Genomic DNA, 15,576 nt, shown 5'->3' on the forward strand with positions numbered 1-15,576 from the left:
CTAAAGCTGTGAAACGAGACATATGAATCACTCCAATGTCAGTAACCTTTTTTCAAATTCTCCATATAATTTAAAGGGTTTATATAGCCCCATTAGGGCACTTATGTTCAGCAAAAGATTAACTATGTACACACTGATTAAAGTTGGTCGTTCTGTATTGGACTAGTCTGAACAGGTCCAAGACTGTAGTTTTACATTGTAGCCTCGAGAGGGCACTATCTACTGAAAAATGAAAGTCATCTTCTGATTTAGGTAATTTTTAAAAAGAACATAAAAATCCTGAAACCACATCTATCTTTTTCAGTGTATTATTTTAATGTACTTTCACAAGTTGGTGAACAGATACAATTTGCCTTTCACTATACTAAAACACATCCATTGATAAGTATAAATAGCCCATCTAATAATACACATTTCAAATACATAAATCAAGTATCCAAGAATTAAGTTACGCACATCAAATAAAAAAAGCATACAAAATATCGCAGACATTTCAGTCCAGTTCTGAAGCTTAAACACAAAAAAAAAAAAAAAGATCACATTTCTGACATGGCAGTAATTAGTAAACAATGTCTGGATGACAAAGAAAAAAACAATGAGGAAAAAAAAAGAAACTATCCAAGCCTTCAATAAACATTTTCGCTACAAATAAGCAATGTATATTAAAATAGCTATGGAAGGATTTATTTTCTAATCTTCCTGCAGTGTACATTGCTGACATCTCTTCCAAATAGAAAATGAAATACCTTTCCAAATGCAGTGGACCAACCCTCCTTAAGATTGCCTTGTTTTCATTTCAATCATAAGGCATTTAAATGTAATCAGTTTGAAGGCAGACATGATAATGTTTCTAAACTCATAGAACAACATAGCATAAAAAAGGATACATGATTAAAAGGTCATATTTAGACATTTTGACAACCGTACAGGGTAAAATTGGTTTAGCAAAGGGTGACTTTGCAATAGCTGGCCAAATTTCTCTGATGGCAAAATTCACATTATAATAAAACTCAGGTAGCAGCACCCCCCCTCAATGTCAGCAATCACATACAAGAAAACACTCACATGTCGACACAACATTCCAAGATGCTACACTGGATAAAGTTAAAAACGGGAGAATTTAGAGTTATTGGGCATGGTTTCGGTTGTGTGGAAGTACATAGGGCATGATTTAAGCTTAGATGACAACTGGCTAAACTCTTGAGGGGAGGTAGTGACCTGGGACTCCACTCAGGCCTACTGAATGCAGCAGTTGTTACGATGACCATTGGAATCTTTGAAGCGCAGGCGCATCTTTGGACGATATTTCTCAAGGTAGAAGAGCTGCTTGCTGTTGAACGCTCCTCGACGCTTCCTGAGAGCAAAAGGGATTAAAGTTTTTCATAAGCAAATATGCAGTATTAAAACAGCCCAATGTGTGAAGCTTGTGTATAGCTAAAACACATTCCAATTGTACATTTCAGAATGCATATCATATGCACAAAAACATTTGGTAAAGTAATAATTCACTGTAAGGCTAACTGTTGGCATATCATTAGCAAACATTAAAGCAACACCAAAAGAACTTTCCCTCTATCGCACGCACGCTATTTGTTTATCCAGCACCGGCTTTGCAAATAACGATGTCCACATACAAGGTAGAATATTTTGCATGACTTATAAAAGTACGATGTATTGTGACATCAGATGCAAGTCAAATTTGTAGTTTCTTATGTCTCATTCCATCAAACTACAGATCCGCTACCCGATCTGGCAAACTTACATAGTGCGGTTATAGCCGATAGAGGGCCGCGAAGCGAATGCAGAAGTGCCGTTCACCCTGTTACAAGTAGATGAACCACTGAAATGATTTTGGAAACATTATTTTAAGGTATAAAAAAACTCGTTGGTGTTGCTTTAACTCTCAGCCATGGCATATCTACAGTAGTTGCTAATTTATAAGAGCAGCCCATCAAGACAATTCATTCCTCTTGCCCATAGTCTGTCAAGATCACGTGGTTAGAGTGACTCAAACAATGCAGAGGAGAGACATACTGTCGAATGAACTGAACAGCATCTTCATACTTCATCCCACACTCAATCAAAGCAAGCGCCACGAGGACAGGAGCTCTGGAAGCAAAGAGTGGAGAGCCGTCAGAGGAGAATACAGTACACTGGCCTCATGCTAAATTCTCCACATTCTATCACAAACCACACAATGCATTTCCTATTTGCTATTATCTTATTAACATGTTAGCTTTGATCAAAGGGCCATGGTCCACACACCTTCCAAGGCCGGCGACACAATGGACAGCAACGCAGCAGCCTGGCTCCTCCTTAAACTTGAGCTTCAAGAGGTTGAGCCAATCATCTACAATTTGGTTTGAGGGAGGAGCTCCGTCATCAAAAGGCCAATCCTGTTACCATACCATGAGAGAGAGAGAGAGAGAGAGAGAGAGAGAGAGAGAGAGCGAGAGAGAGAGCGAGAGCGAGAGAGAGGACAATTTAACATATCTTTCCTGAAATCAAATGATTTAATTGTTATCAGTGCCATGCTCCAGGTATGCTGTGCTCATTGAGCAGGCTGCATGAGACCTCTTACCAGAACCTGAATTCCCTCCTTCATCACCAGCGCAGCGTCATATGTGGCTTCACAAACTCTCACTACGGTAGTGACTCCATATTTTTTGAGTTCCTGTTAGATAAAAGATCCCAAGATACACAGGACTACTAATAAGAGCTGTGCTTGAAAACACAGCTGTACATTTTGAAATGTAACACTATTGTACATGTCAGACTTTGGCTTATTTTATGACAAATATATATACATATAGATATATATCAATCAAAGCTCAAAGCTCACCTCAATGAATTTATTTAAAGTGGCATTGGTGGGGTTGTGGGTGATGAGAAACCTCATATTTTTGTAGGTGATTTCCACCGGGGCAGGCCTGTTCATACGAGCCATGGCAACTGAATTAAAAGAGGCTGAGTGCTGACAGATGGGCTGACACAATTGGGAGGTGACAAACTCCAGGGCTATGTCCTCACGACACACCACCAAAAATGTGTAACCGTAAAAACTGGTACTTGAGTGAAGGGGATAAAAGGAAAACAACCAACACAATGTGAAGGTTGGGGCAAAAGTTAAGAACTAAAGAGGGAGAGAGAAGGAACAAGGGAGAAAAAAAATCCTTCAAAACAAGGCAAGTCCTCTTGGGAGCGAGGAGGCGAAGGCCGGCTAGGGCAGTGCACTTTGGGAGATTTACCCCATCCAGGCTTGCTCTGCTGGTGTGGACACTCACTCTTTGAGTCACGAGATCCCGCCAACGTTCAAGTCTCTGTGCAAGCTTCTTTCTTGAGGTAGCTTGGGTGGGCCGGCACTTCACTCGTCTGCATACACGCCGTGCTGGGCCTGGCAGTAGTCTCCACTGCCCTTCAGAAACTCCATAAATGTGTGACCCAAAACACCACAGAACTGCTGCAAGAGTTACAAGAGAAAAGAGGATATCAACATGCCATGAACCTCTCATGTTGACTTAGCAAACATGCCTCAACAAGCAAGATGAGACAAGAGATAACAGTTTCTCATAAAAAGGAAAAGCAGGATGTAGGAAAGTACAGTGACTTCCCAGCATCTTCCAAGACTTAAAGATAAACGCGTTGAGGCACCATTTTGACAATATGGTCCAACAGTCCTTCACCGCAAGCTTATCAGTTTTAATTTACCTGCTCCTATACTAAAATATCAAGTTAATGTCTTAACTGCTAAGGAAATACGTGTAATTTAAAGCTTGCCAGGACATTTTTTTCCATTTCTGGCGTTTATTCATTTGCATCATGGAGAAATTCCGCAGATAAACAAGGCTGACGTATTAAGCCTCCATGGACAATATTCTTGTTCATTGCCTGGACCTTATTTAAATGGCCTACGGTTTGGATGCGATATAAATCATCGTTAGCTTGATCACAAAAGCTATTTAACAAGATTTTAAAGTGTCAGGTTGCGTGTGACAAATACGTTAGACAGACAGGTTTAACGTTAGCTATCTATTGTTATGATTGTAAAGCACAAAAGTAGAGTAAAGTTAACGTAAAGATACTACTGCAATAGATTAGCGATTATAATTTATATTTGGCCAAAACCCTAGTCGTTACCCATATCCAATAGAAGTTACATTTCTTTCGAGGTAGCTGCAGCTAAAGGCAAGAAAAACGAGGAAAATCAAGGGAAGATACAGCCTCCATTCCCTTCTTCTTCGCGTCTAATCTAAATATTAACCGGCTAACGTTATCGATAATGTTATTGGTTTGGCATCGATAACCACGACCATTTAATCGTGTTACAACTTTAGGTTAACGTTGAGTAGAACAACAAATGTGGTGGAAACAATGCAATGCGTTTTGTTAAGAGACCAGGATAGATTTGTTTTAGCCCAAAGTTGACGTATGCTAGTTGGGTAGCTAACGTTAGCCTTTGTGTTATTTGGACAAACCAAGCGCCATAACCGATGAGGAGGCCGTGTGCACTTATCAGGGTAGATGCTAACAAGAAAGAAGAAACACTGATTTAGCTAACATACCATTAGCTTGCTAACAGCACAGCAGTGAGTTATTTTCTAGGCGTTGACAAACAACAGTAAACTATTAAATTTGCCCCAAATTGTGAGAACTGTGTGCCATCGGGGCTGAACGCGGTCAGTAGATGATTTTACTAACGTTAGCCAACGACAAGCTAACATAGAGGCCAGTTACTCTGTATCCTATGTGGGTCACTTGATTAATCGATCACATTATTATCGTTAATCAACAATATTGGCAGCAATATTGCTCTACGTTCATGCTTATTCAATTGGACCTTTTGTCTGTTCATTAGCATAATATGAAGGATAACTTGGCTAAGTAACGTCAGCCATCTCGTAGCTACTTGCTGGCTAACGTTAGCTAACACGATGCTTCACACCTTCTATGACGATATCTCAATTCTAACAATTTTCACACAAATAAACGATTTTTTACTGCATGGATACTTACTGGAATATGCTTACTCATTGAAGATTGTAGCTTAATCATAAAGCCGGTCCCAAGAAAGACTTAAAAAATGTAAAATTATATTGCACCATACAGTCGCAGCCACAGTTTCCTGCCGAGTCGGCGTCTACTCCGCTGAGATCACGGTTACAGCAAGCACTTCTCTTTTCTTTCGTGCTTGCAACCGCACCCTGGAAACGGGCTGGTCGTGTTACTGTCCGCGATCACGCCTGTCCTGCGCAAATCATGCACCATCACAAAACAAACGATTCATTGCGCATCAATTTACATGACAGGATTTAACATAATTTTCTTTGACGGGTTACTCCATTATCATTTCAAACTTAAAAATAGTGTTTATATGCCAAAACAATGTCAACTTTAATTCTAGAAGCAGTTAGTTTGGCATTATAGGCTATAATATATATTTTTGCAAGTGAGAAGTTGCAGTGTTTGAAATAGCTGTTTTAATTGAAGTCTTAGATCTGTCTTTCCAGAAGTGAAATGAGTATAATCTGACCCTCAACAGAACAGCTGATCTATGGGATTTTCAGCTTCTATTTGCTCTGCCACAATAGGCTGTTGAATGGTCTGGATTGTTCATGTTGGTCACTGAAGAGGATAAGCATCACTGTAGTCACTGTCTGTTGCCAGTCAACAGCAGATACATGTGGGCACCAAATGATGGACAGAGAATCTTCCAATTTGTCACCATTGTGCTTATAGTCTATAAAAGGAAATGCACATCTATTGATCTGGTTTTAATCAGGAGCTGACGAATTCCCTGTCAAAGCTATCTACAGGGCAGGAGTTGGGATGAGCGAGCCAAATGTTTCCAGAGGAAAGGTAAAAAGATATGATCATCTCTATTAGCATGTATTTTATTTATTTGAGATCTTGCATCATTTTCAAGGGAGCCCTGGGAGCATAAGTACATTTTGGGTATAATATTCATTTGGGTTTTTTCAGTGATCCTTTACAGCCCAGTTGTAGGCATATCTGTCCAACCACACCGTCTGAAGTCTAAAATACAAAAAAGGATTGTTTCAATAGTTACATTTATAATGTTGTGATTCTGATTGAAATTAATGCTTTCATTGTAATGACATCTAGGAGGCACCTGAGAAATGTACCGACCAAATAGATGGCAGTGGTATGAGCTTGGGCCGTAGGAAAGGCGTGAAGGTCAGTGGGAGATATCTGGCACCGACCGACGCAGAGAGAAGAGGAGCATCCGTGCCTCTTGTGCAGTCCGCGGTCGCAGGCCCCAGCCCCTCAGAGAGCGCCACCATCATCTCCATCGGTCCCCAACATCGAGGGCCCACGCTGTCTCCTGAGTCTTCCCGTCGGTCTCTCGCTCGACCCGACGGCATGGGCTCACGAGACGAGTGGTCCTCAAAGGGCAGGGCTTCCTCTGGTGAGGCTAGTGTGTCCAGGCAAACCCTTGAGGAGCTCAAGAGCCTGCTGCGGGAAACCTCGGTCCTCACGCCCAGGGATCAAAAGGACGGGGTACGGCCAGGTAGCCCTTACACGTACTTACACGGAAACAGAGGGGATGGTCAACAGGAGGAGAGCGCAACCAGGTCATTCACTACTTTCAAGCCTCTCTCTGAGGGTAGTAGGAGATTCCAAAGACCAGGGGAGAGGACTACTTCTAAAACAGCTTCGGACTGGGACTCAAACGCACCATCTCGGACCGATGGAAGTACACGTCACAATGCGAGATCCCCCACCTGGGAGGCAACTAGCATGGGAGAGACTTATGGGTCACAAACAGGTTAGTGTATCTCTCCAGTGTAAACCACTAACGCAACTATTGATACAAAATAGTATAACTAAATATGTAATCATCATCTTTTTGGTGTGTGCTTTTTGATAGTTGTGGCAGAGAAGGTACAGGTGCATCTCAAAAAATGATTATCTGAATATCTCGGAAAAGTTTCCATAATTTCCCAAAGTTTTCCATAATTTATTTCAAAAAGTGAAACTTTCATATAATCTAAATTCATTACACATGAAGTAAAATATTTCAAGGCTTTTTTTGTTTTAATGTTGATTAATCTAATCTTGATGATTACTGTATTATAAATTCTTTATTCTAATATTTTTGAGATGCTGTATTTTTTAACTGTAATGTTGACCTGAGAAGAGCTCTAATTAAGTCAAAACACAACGGTTTCCTGAGCCTTTCATCTCCAACTCTGGTAAGGGCAATGGACTTTTCCACTATATTCTAATGTTCTGAGATGCACCTATAACAGCCTAATGTGTTTTATGTCTATAAACTGAAATGTCAATGAAAATGAAAAGAAAGATGATGGCCTCAATGTGCATTGTTTTATTTGTCTAAAATAATGACATATGTTGCAAATTTCTGAGTTGCTGAGGGTCTAGGAAATATAGGCACATGCACCCACATTCATCAGTCAGTGGATAGGTCTACTGAGTCATATAAAAGAGCACCCAGTCAGCCCTTAGCAGCCCTCTGCTGCTAAATTCTATATGTTCTACCTCCACCTCACTTAACTTATAACAATCAGTGCTCTGTTACAAGTCTACTTATGCCCTGTCTTTTGTTGTCTGTTGTCTGTCCAGTGAAGTCCCTGGTTGTCTTAAATGCTCTACTTTAATCAGTAATTGCACTTTATATCTATAATGTTTGTGCACTAAATGTAGCCTGTCTCAAATGTCATGTTATATATTTTAAATATAACACCACTTGATCCATGGTAAAACGTTGTTTCGTCTCACTATATACAGTGTATATGGTTGAAATGACAATAAAACCCACTTGTTCAACTGCAAATTGATGTCTAACAGTAACACAAGCACGCTTGTTTTGTGATTAATAGATAACAGTAAGGAAAGCTCATCGGGAGACAATCATGGGCCTCAAAGTTTCATCACAGTTGTTGAACAGATAAAGCAGCAGATTGCCCGTGAAGATGTCCACTTTGTTCGCTTTGAAGCTACAGACCTTCATGGAGTGTCCAGGTCCAAGATAGTGCCTGCACGTTTCTTTCATGTAAGTATTGACATATTTTGTATGTATAGGTATACATGTAACCAAGAATGTGAGGCATGTATTCAGATTCAGGCTGCAATGTGTAAATCATTCCTTATTTTGGATGTAGTATAATTAACAATGGTGAACTGACCCTTGTTTGTCCTTCGATTTCAGGAAAAAGCTGTTTATGGAGTGGCAATGCCTAGGAGCTACCTGGAACTGACCTTGAGTTCAAAGGTCAACGAAGTCGATAATGCCACTGTGGCTAACTTCAGCAGTGACATTCTCCTGATCCCCGACATGTCCACGTTTAGGATCCTGCCCTGGGCCAACCACACAGGCAGGGTCATCTGTGACCCCTGCTCGGTGACGGGCGTCCCTCTGCGCACCTCGCCCCGTCTCATGGCCAAGCAGCTCCTGGCCCAGCTGCAGACGCTGGGCTTCTCGCTGCACTCCTCCCTCACCTACGAGTGCTGCGTGCTGGGCCTGCCCGAGAGAGTGGGCCCCAAGGCCGTCTTCTTCCCCGCCACCACCCTGCTCAGCAACAACGATCTGCCTTTCCTCCACCAGCTCATCACTGGCATGTACTACATGGGCGTGGACGTGGACAGCTTCGCCTCGGCAAGTGGCCCCGGACAGATGGAGATTTCCCTGAAGCCCAAATTTGGGATCGAGGCGGCTGACAGCGCCTTCACCTTCCGCACGGGCATCAAAGAGATGGCCCGCAAGTACAACTATGTCGCCACCTTCTACACAGACGAGGGCATCTACAACTCCGGGGTGTTCTCCCACAGCCTCTGGGACGCCAACGGCAGGAGGAGTCTGTTCCACACAGGAAGTGCCGACCTGTCAGAGATCGGCAGGAAGTGGCTGGCGGGACTCCTGCACCACTCTGCTGCTATCAGCTGTCTGATGGCTCCAGGCGTCGGGTGCCGCGAACAGCTAACACGAGGAGTGAAGGACCAGAAGCGCACTTCCCTGTATGCCACATGTGGCTGCAACGACAACAGTTGCGATTTCAATGTCAAGTTCCATGGCGGGAGGGAGACACACATTGACAACAAGCTAGGCTCAGCTATGGCTAACCCATACATTGTGCTGGCGGCCACTGTGGCAGCTGGATTAGATGGGATCAAGCGGAACCTGAGCTTTGAGCACGGCCTCAACAGGGCTCCTTCTCTGCAGAAACAGTTTGCCATCCCCCTGAAGCTGGACGGGGCTCTGGAGGCACTCTCTGAAGATCACATCATCCGTGGGGCCCTCGGCGAGCCCTTTGTGCAGTACTTCATTGCAATGAAGAAGTTTGAAATTGAGACTCAGGAACTAGATGCAGAGAGGAACAAAAGCCTTGAGTACTTCATTTAGATACCGTTCACTTTGGTCCTGAGATATGAGGAGAAGAGAGCTTGGACTGATTTTAGATACCTTTCACTTTGGTCCTGAGTTGTGAGGAGAAGAGAGCTTGGACTGAATTTAGATACCTTTCACTTTGGTCCTGAGTTGTGAGGAGAAGAGAGCTTGGACTGAATTTTTTCAGTCTTCTATCAGAATATTTTGGATTATCAGAATAAATATGCAAAAGAAACATTATTGGCCTCATTTTTATATACATTATTTGCATTATTTGATAATGCATCAATTTACAATGATAATAGCATTATATCCAAAAATATACCCAGAAGACGACAAACAATATGTTCTGGTTTGTTATTAGTTATGTGTTTTATCCACTTATTCTGCCATTTACAACCTGCACTCCTTAAATACATCTAAAAATACCAGCAGAAAAAAAAACAAACAGGTCTAAATTTCTAACAGCTCTCATTTCTAACAGTTTTGTAATGACTGTATTTACAAAAGCACTCACAGAAACCCAAGTATTAAAACCTATGAATATTCTACTTGTTTTTGTGTATTAAACTGCCCACACGCTGTATGAATTTGCCAAACCTATTATCAGTCTGTGGTTGGGTCTGGTATCTGGAGTAGGTGCTGGAGGTGCCCATGAACAAGCTCCTGCGTTTCTCCGCAGCGTATGCATTCATGTGGTCAGTTTCAGTCTTATCGGGCACTCTCCTCTCCACAGACAGAAAGTGCTCAAAACGACTATAGACCTTGTTCCGTTTGACCTCTGGTATGCCGTACCGCCCCTCGCCTGGGTTGGACATTATACTCTCCACTGTGGCCACTGAGGACTGTGATCCGTGGTACACACTGTGGTGCGGACGGCCCACCACATCCAGAGCGGACAGCGTTCTTGGTGACGCAGCCACAGCCTTCTGTCCTTCAGGTCTCTGCGAGCTGCTCCACGTGGGAGTCGTTGGACGACTGGACGCAGGACTTGTTATTGGTGAGAACCAGTCTCTGTTGCAGGAGGGAGTGGGGCTTGTTATTGTTCCCGTGATGCTTGGCCGTCTGTCTGAAATGTGAACATTTGCTTCAATGGGCGCTGGTTGAGTCTTTGTCGGGGTGGTCAAGTTGTCGGCATCTTTACTTGGAGAAATTTCATCTAAGTTTCTAGTTGAGCCAAGACCCTCTTTTTCTTCTGGTATTTCAATCAAAGACAAACGGGTCTGGTTGCTGTCACTGAATGGGCGTAAGCGTTTTAGATTTGAGCCCTTGGGGAGTGACGACTCTGTCTCTTTCCCTAAATGTGTCGCCGAGGCTGTCCTGGAGGGTGGCTCCTGCCAGTCGTAGGACTGTGGGGTCTTCTTATCGTCTGTGGTTTTTATATCATAATGGGAGACGGACCTGTGAGACTCGCTGAGTTTTTGCATTGCATTTGTCTCATCCTTCACGGCTTCTGCCACCTCTTCATTTGTATTGGTGATGAGACTGTCAAGGCTTTTCACAGAGCTGGGTGTAGGGAGAATTGGTTTACTATTGGCAGCTTCTGTCTCTTGCTTGATGTCAGGGCGAGATTGATGGCTGGTCTCAAGAAGTGAAGGCTGGTCAAATGTTCCTGGTTGTGTGATCACTGTCCATGGACTGACCAGTCCAGGACGCTGTGTCTGCCTGGTCAGGGGAGTGGTTGAATCTTCACTGAGTCTGCGTTCTGTATTAAGTTCAGGCTTTTTAGAATCCCTGCCCAACTCGTTCTCTTTGGCTCTTTGCAGGGAGGTGTACACAGAGGTGATCGTACGTCTGCCCAGGGTTGGACTCAGGGCCCTCAGGTCAGTCACAGTTGGTTGCTCTGGGATTTTGAATATGAGGTTCGATCTGGACGAGTGAGTGGTTTGTAAAGAGGACTTCAGAGTGTCAGAGTGTAAACTCATGCGGTCCAAACTCTCAGTGGAGTCCGCCGGAACCTGGTCATTCCTGAGATATGAGTCAATTCTCCATTTATGAAGAGACAACTCAGAGACGCTCAGGAAAGACGGCTTTCCATGAAGAGCACTGTCATCTTGGCCTGGTTGCCTGTACTGGGCCGGATTGTTAAGCTGACCAGTGGCAGAGAAAGGGCTTCTGTCCAGGACATCAGGACCTTTGTCACCTATGACTCTGCTCCTCTGACGCAATGATGAGTACATTCTCTGTTGAAAGCCACTGTAAGTGTTGGTGGCTGGGTTCCGCTGGAGATTCAGTCCATGGTTTATGTTGGCTCCATTGGCCTGTGCTCCTTCCTCAGGTTTGTCGTTGTGGTTTAGCATGTTCAGGCGTCCCCTCATCTCTTTCAGCTGAGAGGTGTCAAAGGAGCGTGTTCTCTCAAAGAACTTGGCAGAATGGAGGCTCTGCATGGGCCCTTGGTTCCTGCCACAGAAGAGGTCTGTGCTTGATGTGGTCTGTTGGAGCTGGGCAGGTATGATGGAACGAGCAAACAGTCTTCTAAACTCCTCGTCGTAGCAGGACACCAACTTGCCTGTGATGAGGAGCACCATACTGAGGTTGATCTTTTCATAGGACCACATGAAGCTATGGGAATGGAATGAGAACAGAACACAGCTTTTTAGAATCAAATCTGAATCAAAATCTGACATACAGTAACAGTCAGTGGACACTGTGGCCTTTTAATGCAAAGTGTTAATCACTAAGCGTTTAATCACTCTCATTGCATGTCAAAAATACACATTTAAAATCCTATTGAAACTAGAGGGGCACTCCGAGAGCACCTCCACCAAGGCCTTGTAGCTGTGGTCTGTGCAGGCCAAACTGAACATAGCAGTGTGCTATTCGCTGGACATTACACATTACAATTAAGCAATTGGTTTGATATGACTAAAATGCTTCTCTGTTAAAATTAATTAATTAACATTATCATTAAGTAATTCCATGTCATGATAGGTGTTTGGGTGAGACCGTCCATAGAGACTTTCATTGCTTTGGACACTAGAGGGCAACCAGGTTGGAATATGGTGCAACAGTAAAACTGAAACGCGGATCTGCTTGAAAATGGTTTGGGTTTGTCCGTGGACTGCATGTGCCACTTATACTTATACTTATACCTTTCCACCAAATGTCATGGAAACTGGGCTCTTGCAGATTTCTTGCAGATGGACGGATGGACGAACGGACAGACAAACCACACTGACCACATGACCTCCTGGAGGAGCTAATAACAAGCTGCGTACCTATAAGACCCATACAGTACTGTGTGGCAGTCCACCAGCATGAACTTCTGCTCCATCGCTCCATGGAACTTTGCCCCGGACTGACAGCGATACTCATGACCCTTCACTGTGCGAATCCTCACATTCTGTGGAGAAGAGGATCCGTCATTCAGTATGACTTATGAAATGAAATATCTGCAAACATCATATCAGACTGAGGAAGCCACAATGGAAAGCTTTTTAAGGGGCACGTTGAAACTAGTTTATTAGACTATATTATGGCTGACGTTTGGCTTATCAGTTGTGTATGACATGTTATGTGTCAGATGTGATCACAATCTTTTGGAAACAGCAGATGATCAGGGAGCACTAGCAGTATCAGACATGGTGTCGCCTCCGTTTATAATCACTTTCTATCGCTTTATAATGGTTAAAACTTTTTAAAAGTAAACCGGCTTCATGACAGAAGCTTAGTTAACTCTAACAATGTCAGCCTACAAGCAGGAAAGGTTAGTCACTTGGTAAACACATGTATGGAATAAAAACAAGAAAAAAAATGGATGTTTTATAAATCATTGGGTTGGAACTGATGTCAGTGTAATCCTGCCAGTTAAACAATGAGCAAATGTTTTGTTTTCATTCAGTCAGTAAGTGCTCTAAACCTGGTAAACTTGTTAAATATGCTACGCAACAAGAACTCCCAGACCAAGTTCTCAGCCACTGCTGCAGTTTCTCGAATCAGATACCTTGAGGGAAATAACTGGGTGTGGAGTAAATGTCATCCTTAATCCGATAATAACCGTGTTACCAGGTAAAGGTCACCTGAACCTACAGGTAGCTGGTCTTTTCCTCCAGTATTTGAGATAAAATTAACAAAATTCATTGGGTTTGCTTACTGGATGATGACTTATTACGTAAGAAATGCATTAATCAGTAAAGGCAATAGTTGTGTTAAAAAAAAAAGCAGGCTGTGGCCATATGCCAAGGAACTGACAGTATTCTCACCCATAGCTTTTGGAGAGGAACGTTGGCTCTTTCCGACATGCGTAGAAAGCTGTTGAACTGAAGGTCATCTAGAAGCAAATAAATGACCACTCCCCTGGTGGAAATTTCAACCAGATCTCGGAATATGTCCACATCAGTAAATATGTCCATTGCTATAGCAATGACCTACAATGTATAAAATTGGTCAGTTATTTTTTGGAAAGTATTTTTTCCCTAAGAAAAAGTTTGGCCTTTAAGGATAACATAAATGTGTTGTGCCATATTATCTCATTACATTACATTACATTTAGCAGACACTTCTTAACCAAAGTGACTTACATATGACAGCTATATTACAAGGGATAACATTGTCCCCAGAGCAACTTGGGGTTAAGTGCCTTGCTCAAGGGCACAACGGTGGAAGCCGGGAATTGAACCGACAACTTTCAGGCTACTGCATGCTAGCCCAGCTCCTTAACCACTACACTACCACCGCCCATCTCATGTACATCTCAAGGGTAATGTGTCCATTTCATGAATATGGTCAATAGGACCATCATGGCACATGGCCAAATCTTATGAATATGCTATTCATTTGCCACAGGTTTAAGGAATATTTAACAAGTAGTCTCAAAGAAAAATAATTTGTCAACAGCCTTTTTTGTCATACAGTGATTGGAAAATCAGATAAAGTCATAACTGACAAATCTTGTGCTATTATTTGAATGTCATCCCCTGTACTGCTAACATGAATCACATCTCATCTACAATGACACTGAGCGCAAGTTGGAACAAGTTTACTGGGTACTGTTTAAAGGTCACACTGTGCCAGAAATAAGAGAATCAGTTGGGATGCGCTCTCACACATCAGAGGGAGTATACAAAATGTACAAAAAATAAGTGCAGCATTCCACTAAATGAAGCACAGACACATATCATGAGTGGCTACAAAAATAGCACTCCAACAGCACAGTGCAAGAGTCACTCACCATTTTTGCTTCTTTTATATATTTCCGCACCAGTGTTTTGATGCTTGGCATGTTCTGTCTTGGCGGGTGGAAAAGCATGTGAACGTTGGTCTCCACATGGTCAAGCCTGGCTTCCGGCCAGCCAAGATCAAGGTCTGGCACCTCCACATCCGATTCCATTGGGCAGTATGTAGAGGGTGCATTGTCCATACCTTCACAATCCTCTTCATCATCATCACCTGAAGGCCATTTCTTATTCTCAAGAATGTACCTAATCTCCTGCTCTGAGAGAAAGTCAGAGATCCCTTCAGCCTTAAGGAACTCCTGATATGCTTCCTGACCGCCATTCAGCAGCGCGTACAGGGCCAGCCGATAAGCCTCCTTGTAGACTCCTGGAGCAGCGTCCTGTAAGTTCAGCTGCTCACTCATGGAAGACATAGCAGACAATTCCGACTCCATTGTCTGTGTTTGATTGCACAGACCTGATCACCCTGTCTGAGAAGGAGAGCACAGAATACACTAATGTGTTGTCTGTTGAGAAGTACACACTAACACACTAATGTGTTGTCTGTTGAGAAGTAGAGCACAGAACACACTGTGTTGTCTGTTGTCTTGCGCTCACTACTGCTGTATTGTTATTTTTGTTTTGTGATAATTTAAGATTACAAAGTGTTTTTTATATACATTTAAAATACAAATTAGAAACAATCTATTGAATGGGAATTATGTGAAACTCACCTAATAATGAGTAGGATTAGGATCTAGGTTTCCAAAACATGGTGCAGTATAAGGTTGTGTTGGACACAGCAGCTGTCAGCTCATCCGTCTCTGACAGATGTTACGGTCTAATGAGGAACCTTGCTGACTGTGCATGCGCATAGCTTGAAAAAATGCCATTAAGGTATAGGTCTACTACCTGTTTGAAAGGGTTCACTCCTCCCCTTGAAATCACCACTCCTTTTTGAACTTCAGGCAAAAAAGCCTCACCTTATTTGAGATATGTCCCAGCACGAGTGAATACTTTAATGCTGTATTCAAGCTGAACACTGTAGCCCTGGGG

General features: G+C 42.8%; 3 protein-coding genes across 3 annotated transcripts; 1 reads left to right on the forward strand and 2 right to left on the reverse strand.

Annotated features, from left to right (window-relative positions):
• Window positions 1-292: 292 nt before the first annotated feature.
• ptp4a1 (protein tyrosine phosphatase 4A1) lies at window positions 293-5,162 on the reverse strand. The gene is made up of 6 exons (XM_042103936.1): window positions 5,014-5,162; window positions 2,843-3,460; window positions 2,582-2,674; window positions 2,266-2,396; window positions 2,035-2,109; window positions 293-1,354 (listed from the first exon to the last, which is right to left on the reverse strand). The coding sequence occupies exons 2-6, from the start codon at window positions 2,945-2,947 to the stop codon at window positions 1,237-1,239; spliced, it is 522 nt and encodes a 173-aa protein (XP_041959870.1). The 5' UTR covers window positions 2,948-3,460; window positions 5,014-5,162; the 3' UTR covers window positions 293-1,236.
• Window positions 5,163-5,239: 77 nt separating this feature from the next.
• Window positions 5,240-9,450, forward strand: lgsn (lengsin, lens protein with glutamine synthetase domain). The gene is made up of 4 exons (XM_042103824.1): window positions 5,240-5,856; window positions 6,124-6,787; window positions 7,863-8,035; window positions 8,192-9,450. Exons 1-4 carry the CDS (start codon window positions 5,827-5,829, stop codon window positions 9,380-9,382), a joined length of 2,058 nt encoding a protein of 685 aa, XP_041959758.1. The 5' UTR covers window positions 5,240-5,826; the 3' UTR covers window positions 9,383-9,450.
• A 12-nt stretch (window positions 9,451-9,462) lies between these two features.
• LOC121718711 (protein FAM83B-like) lies at window positions 9,463-15,347 on the reverse strand. Its single transcript, XM_042103800.1, has 5 exons — window positions 15,255-15,347; window positions 14,538-15,011; window positions 13,570-13,734; window positions 12,586-12,710; window positions 9,463-11,929 (listed from the first exon to the last, which is right to left on the reverse strand). Exons 2-5 carry the CDS (start codon window positions 14,973-14,975, stop codon window positions 9,916-9,918), a joined length of 2,742 nt encoding a protein of 913 aa, XP_041959734.1. The 5' UTR covers window positions 14,976-15,011; window positions 15,255-15,347; the 3' UTR covers window positions 9,463-9,915.
• Between the last annotated feature and the right edge of the window lie 229 nt (window positions 15,348-15,576).

Source organism: Alosa sapidissima, chromosome 9 (assembly GCF_018492685.1).
Source record: "Alosa sapidissima isolate fAloSap1 chromosome 9, fAloSap1.pri, whole genome shotgun sequence".
Classification (NCBI taxonomy): Eukaryota; Metazoa; Chordata; class Actinopteri; order Clupeiformes; family Clupeidae; genus Alosa; species Alosa sapidissima.

What these genes read in the sequence shown, in the direction of transcription:
- LOC121718711 (XM_042103800.1), bottom strand. Translation starts at nt 14,975, where the DNA reads ATGGAGTCGGAATTGTCTGCTATGTCTTCCATGAGTGAGCAGCTGAAC. An exon ending in ATATAAAAGAAGCAAAAATG is followed by an intron (nt 13,735 to 14,537) that starts GTGAGTGACTCT and finishes TATACATTGTAG; the next exon opens with GTCATTGCTATAGCAATGGA. An exon ending in TTCCTCTCCAAAAGCTATGG is followed by an intron (nt 12,711 to 13,569) that starts GTGAGAATACTG and finishes TCTTCTCCACAG; the next exon opens with AATGTGAGGATTCGCACAGT.
- lgsn (XM_042103824.1), top strand. Translation starts at nt 5,827, where the DNA reads ATGAGCGAGCCAAATGTTTCCAGAGGAAAG. An exon ending in CAAATGTTTCCAGAGGAAAG is followed by an intron (nt 5,857 to 6,123) that starts GTAAAAAGATAT and finishes AATGACATCTAG; the next exon opens with GAGGCACCTGAGAAATGTAC. An exon ending in GACTTATGGGTCACAAACAG is followed by an intron (nt 6,788 to 7,862) that starts GTTAGTGTATCT and finishes TGTGATTAATAG; the next exon opens with ATAACAGTAAGGAAAGCTCA.
- ptp4a1 (XM_042103936.1), bottom strand. Translation starts at nt 2,947, where the DNA reads ATGGCTCGTATGAACAGGCCTGCCCCGGTGGAAATCACCTACAAAAAT. An exon ending in TGTGTCGCCGGCCTTGGAAG is followed by an intron (nt 2,110 to 2,265) that starts GTGTGTGGACCA and finishes CTTTGCTTCCAG; the next exon opens with AGCTCCTGTCCTCGTGGCGC. An exon ending in GCTGTTCAGTTCATTCGACA is followed by an intron (nt 1,355 to 2,034) that starts GTATGTCTCTCC and finishes TTTTGCTCTCAG; the next exon opens with GAAGCGTCGAGGAGCGTTCA.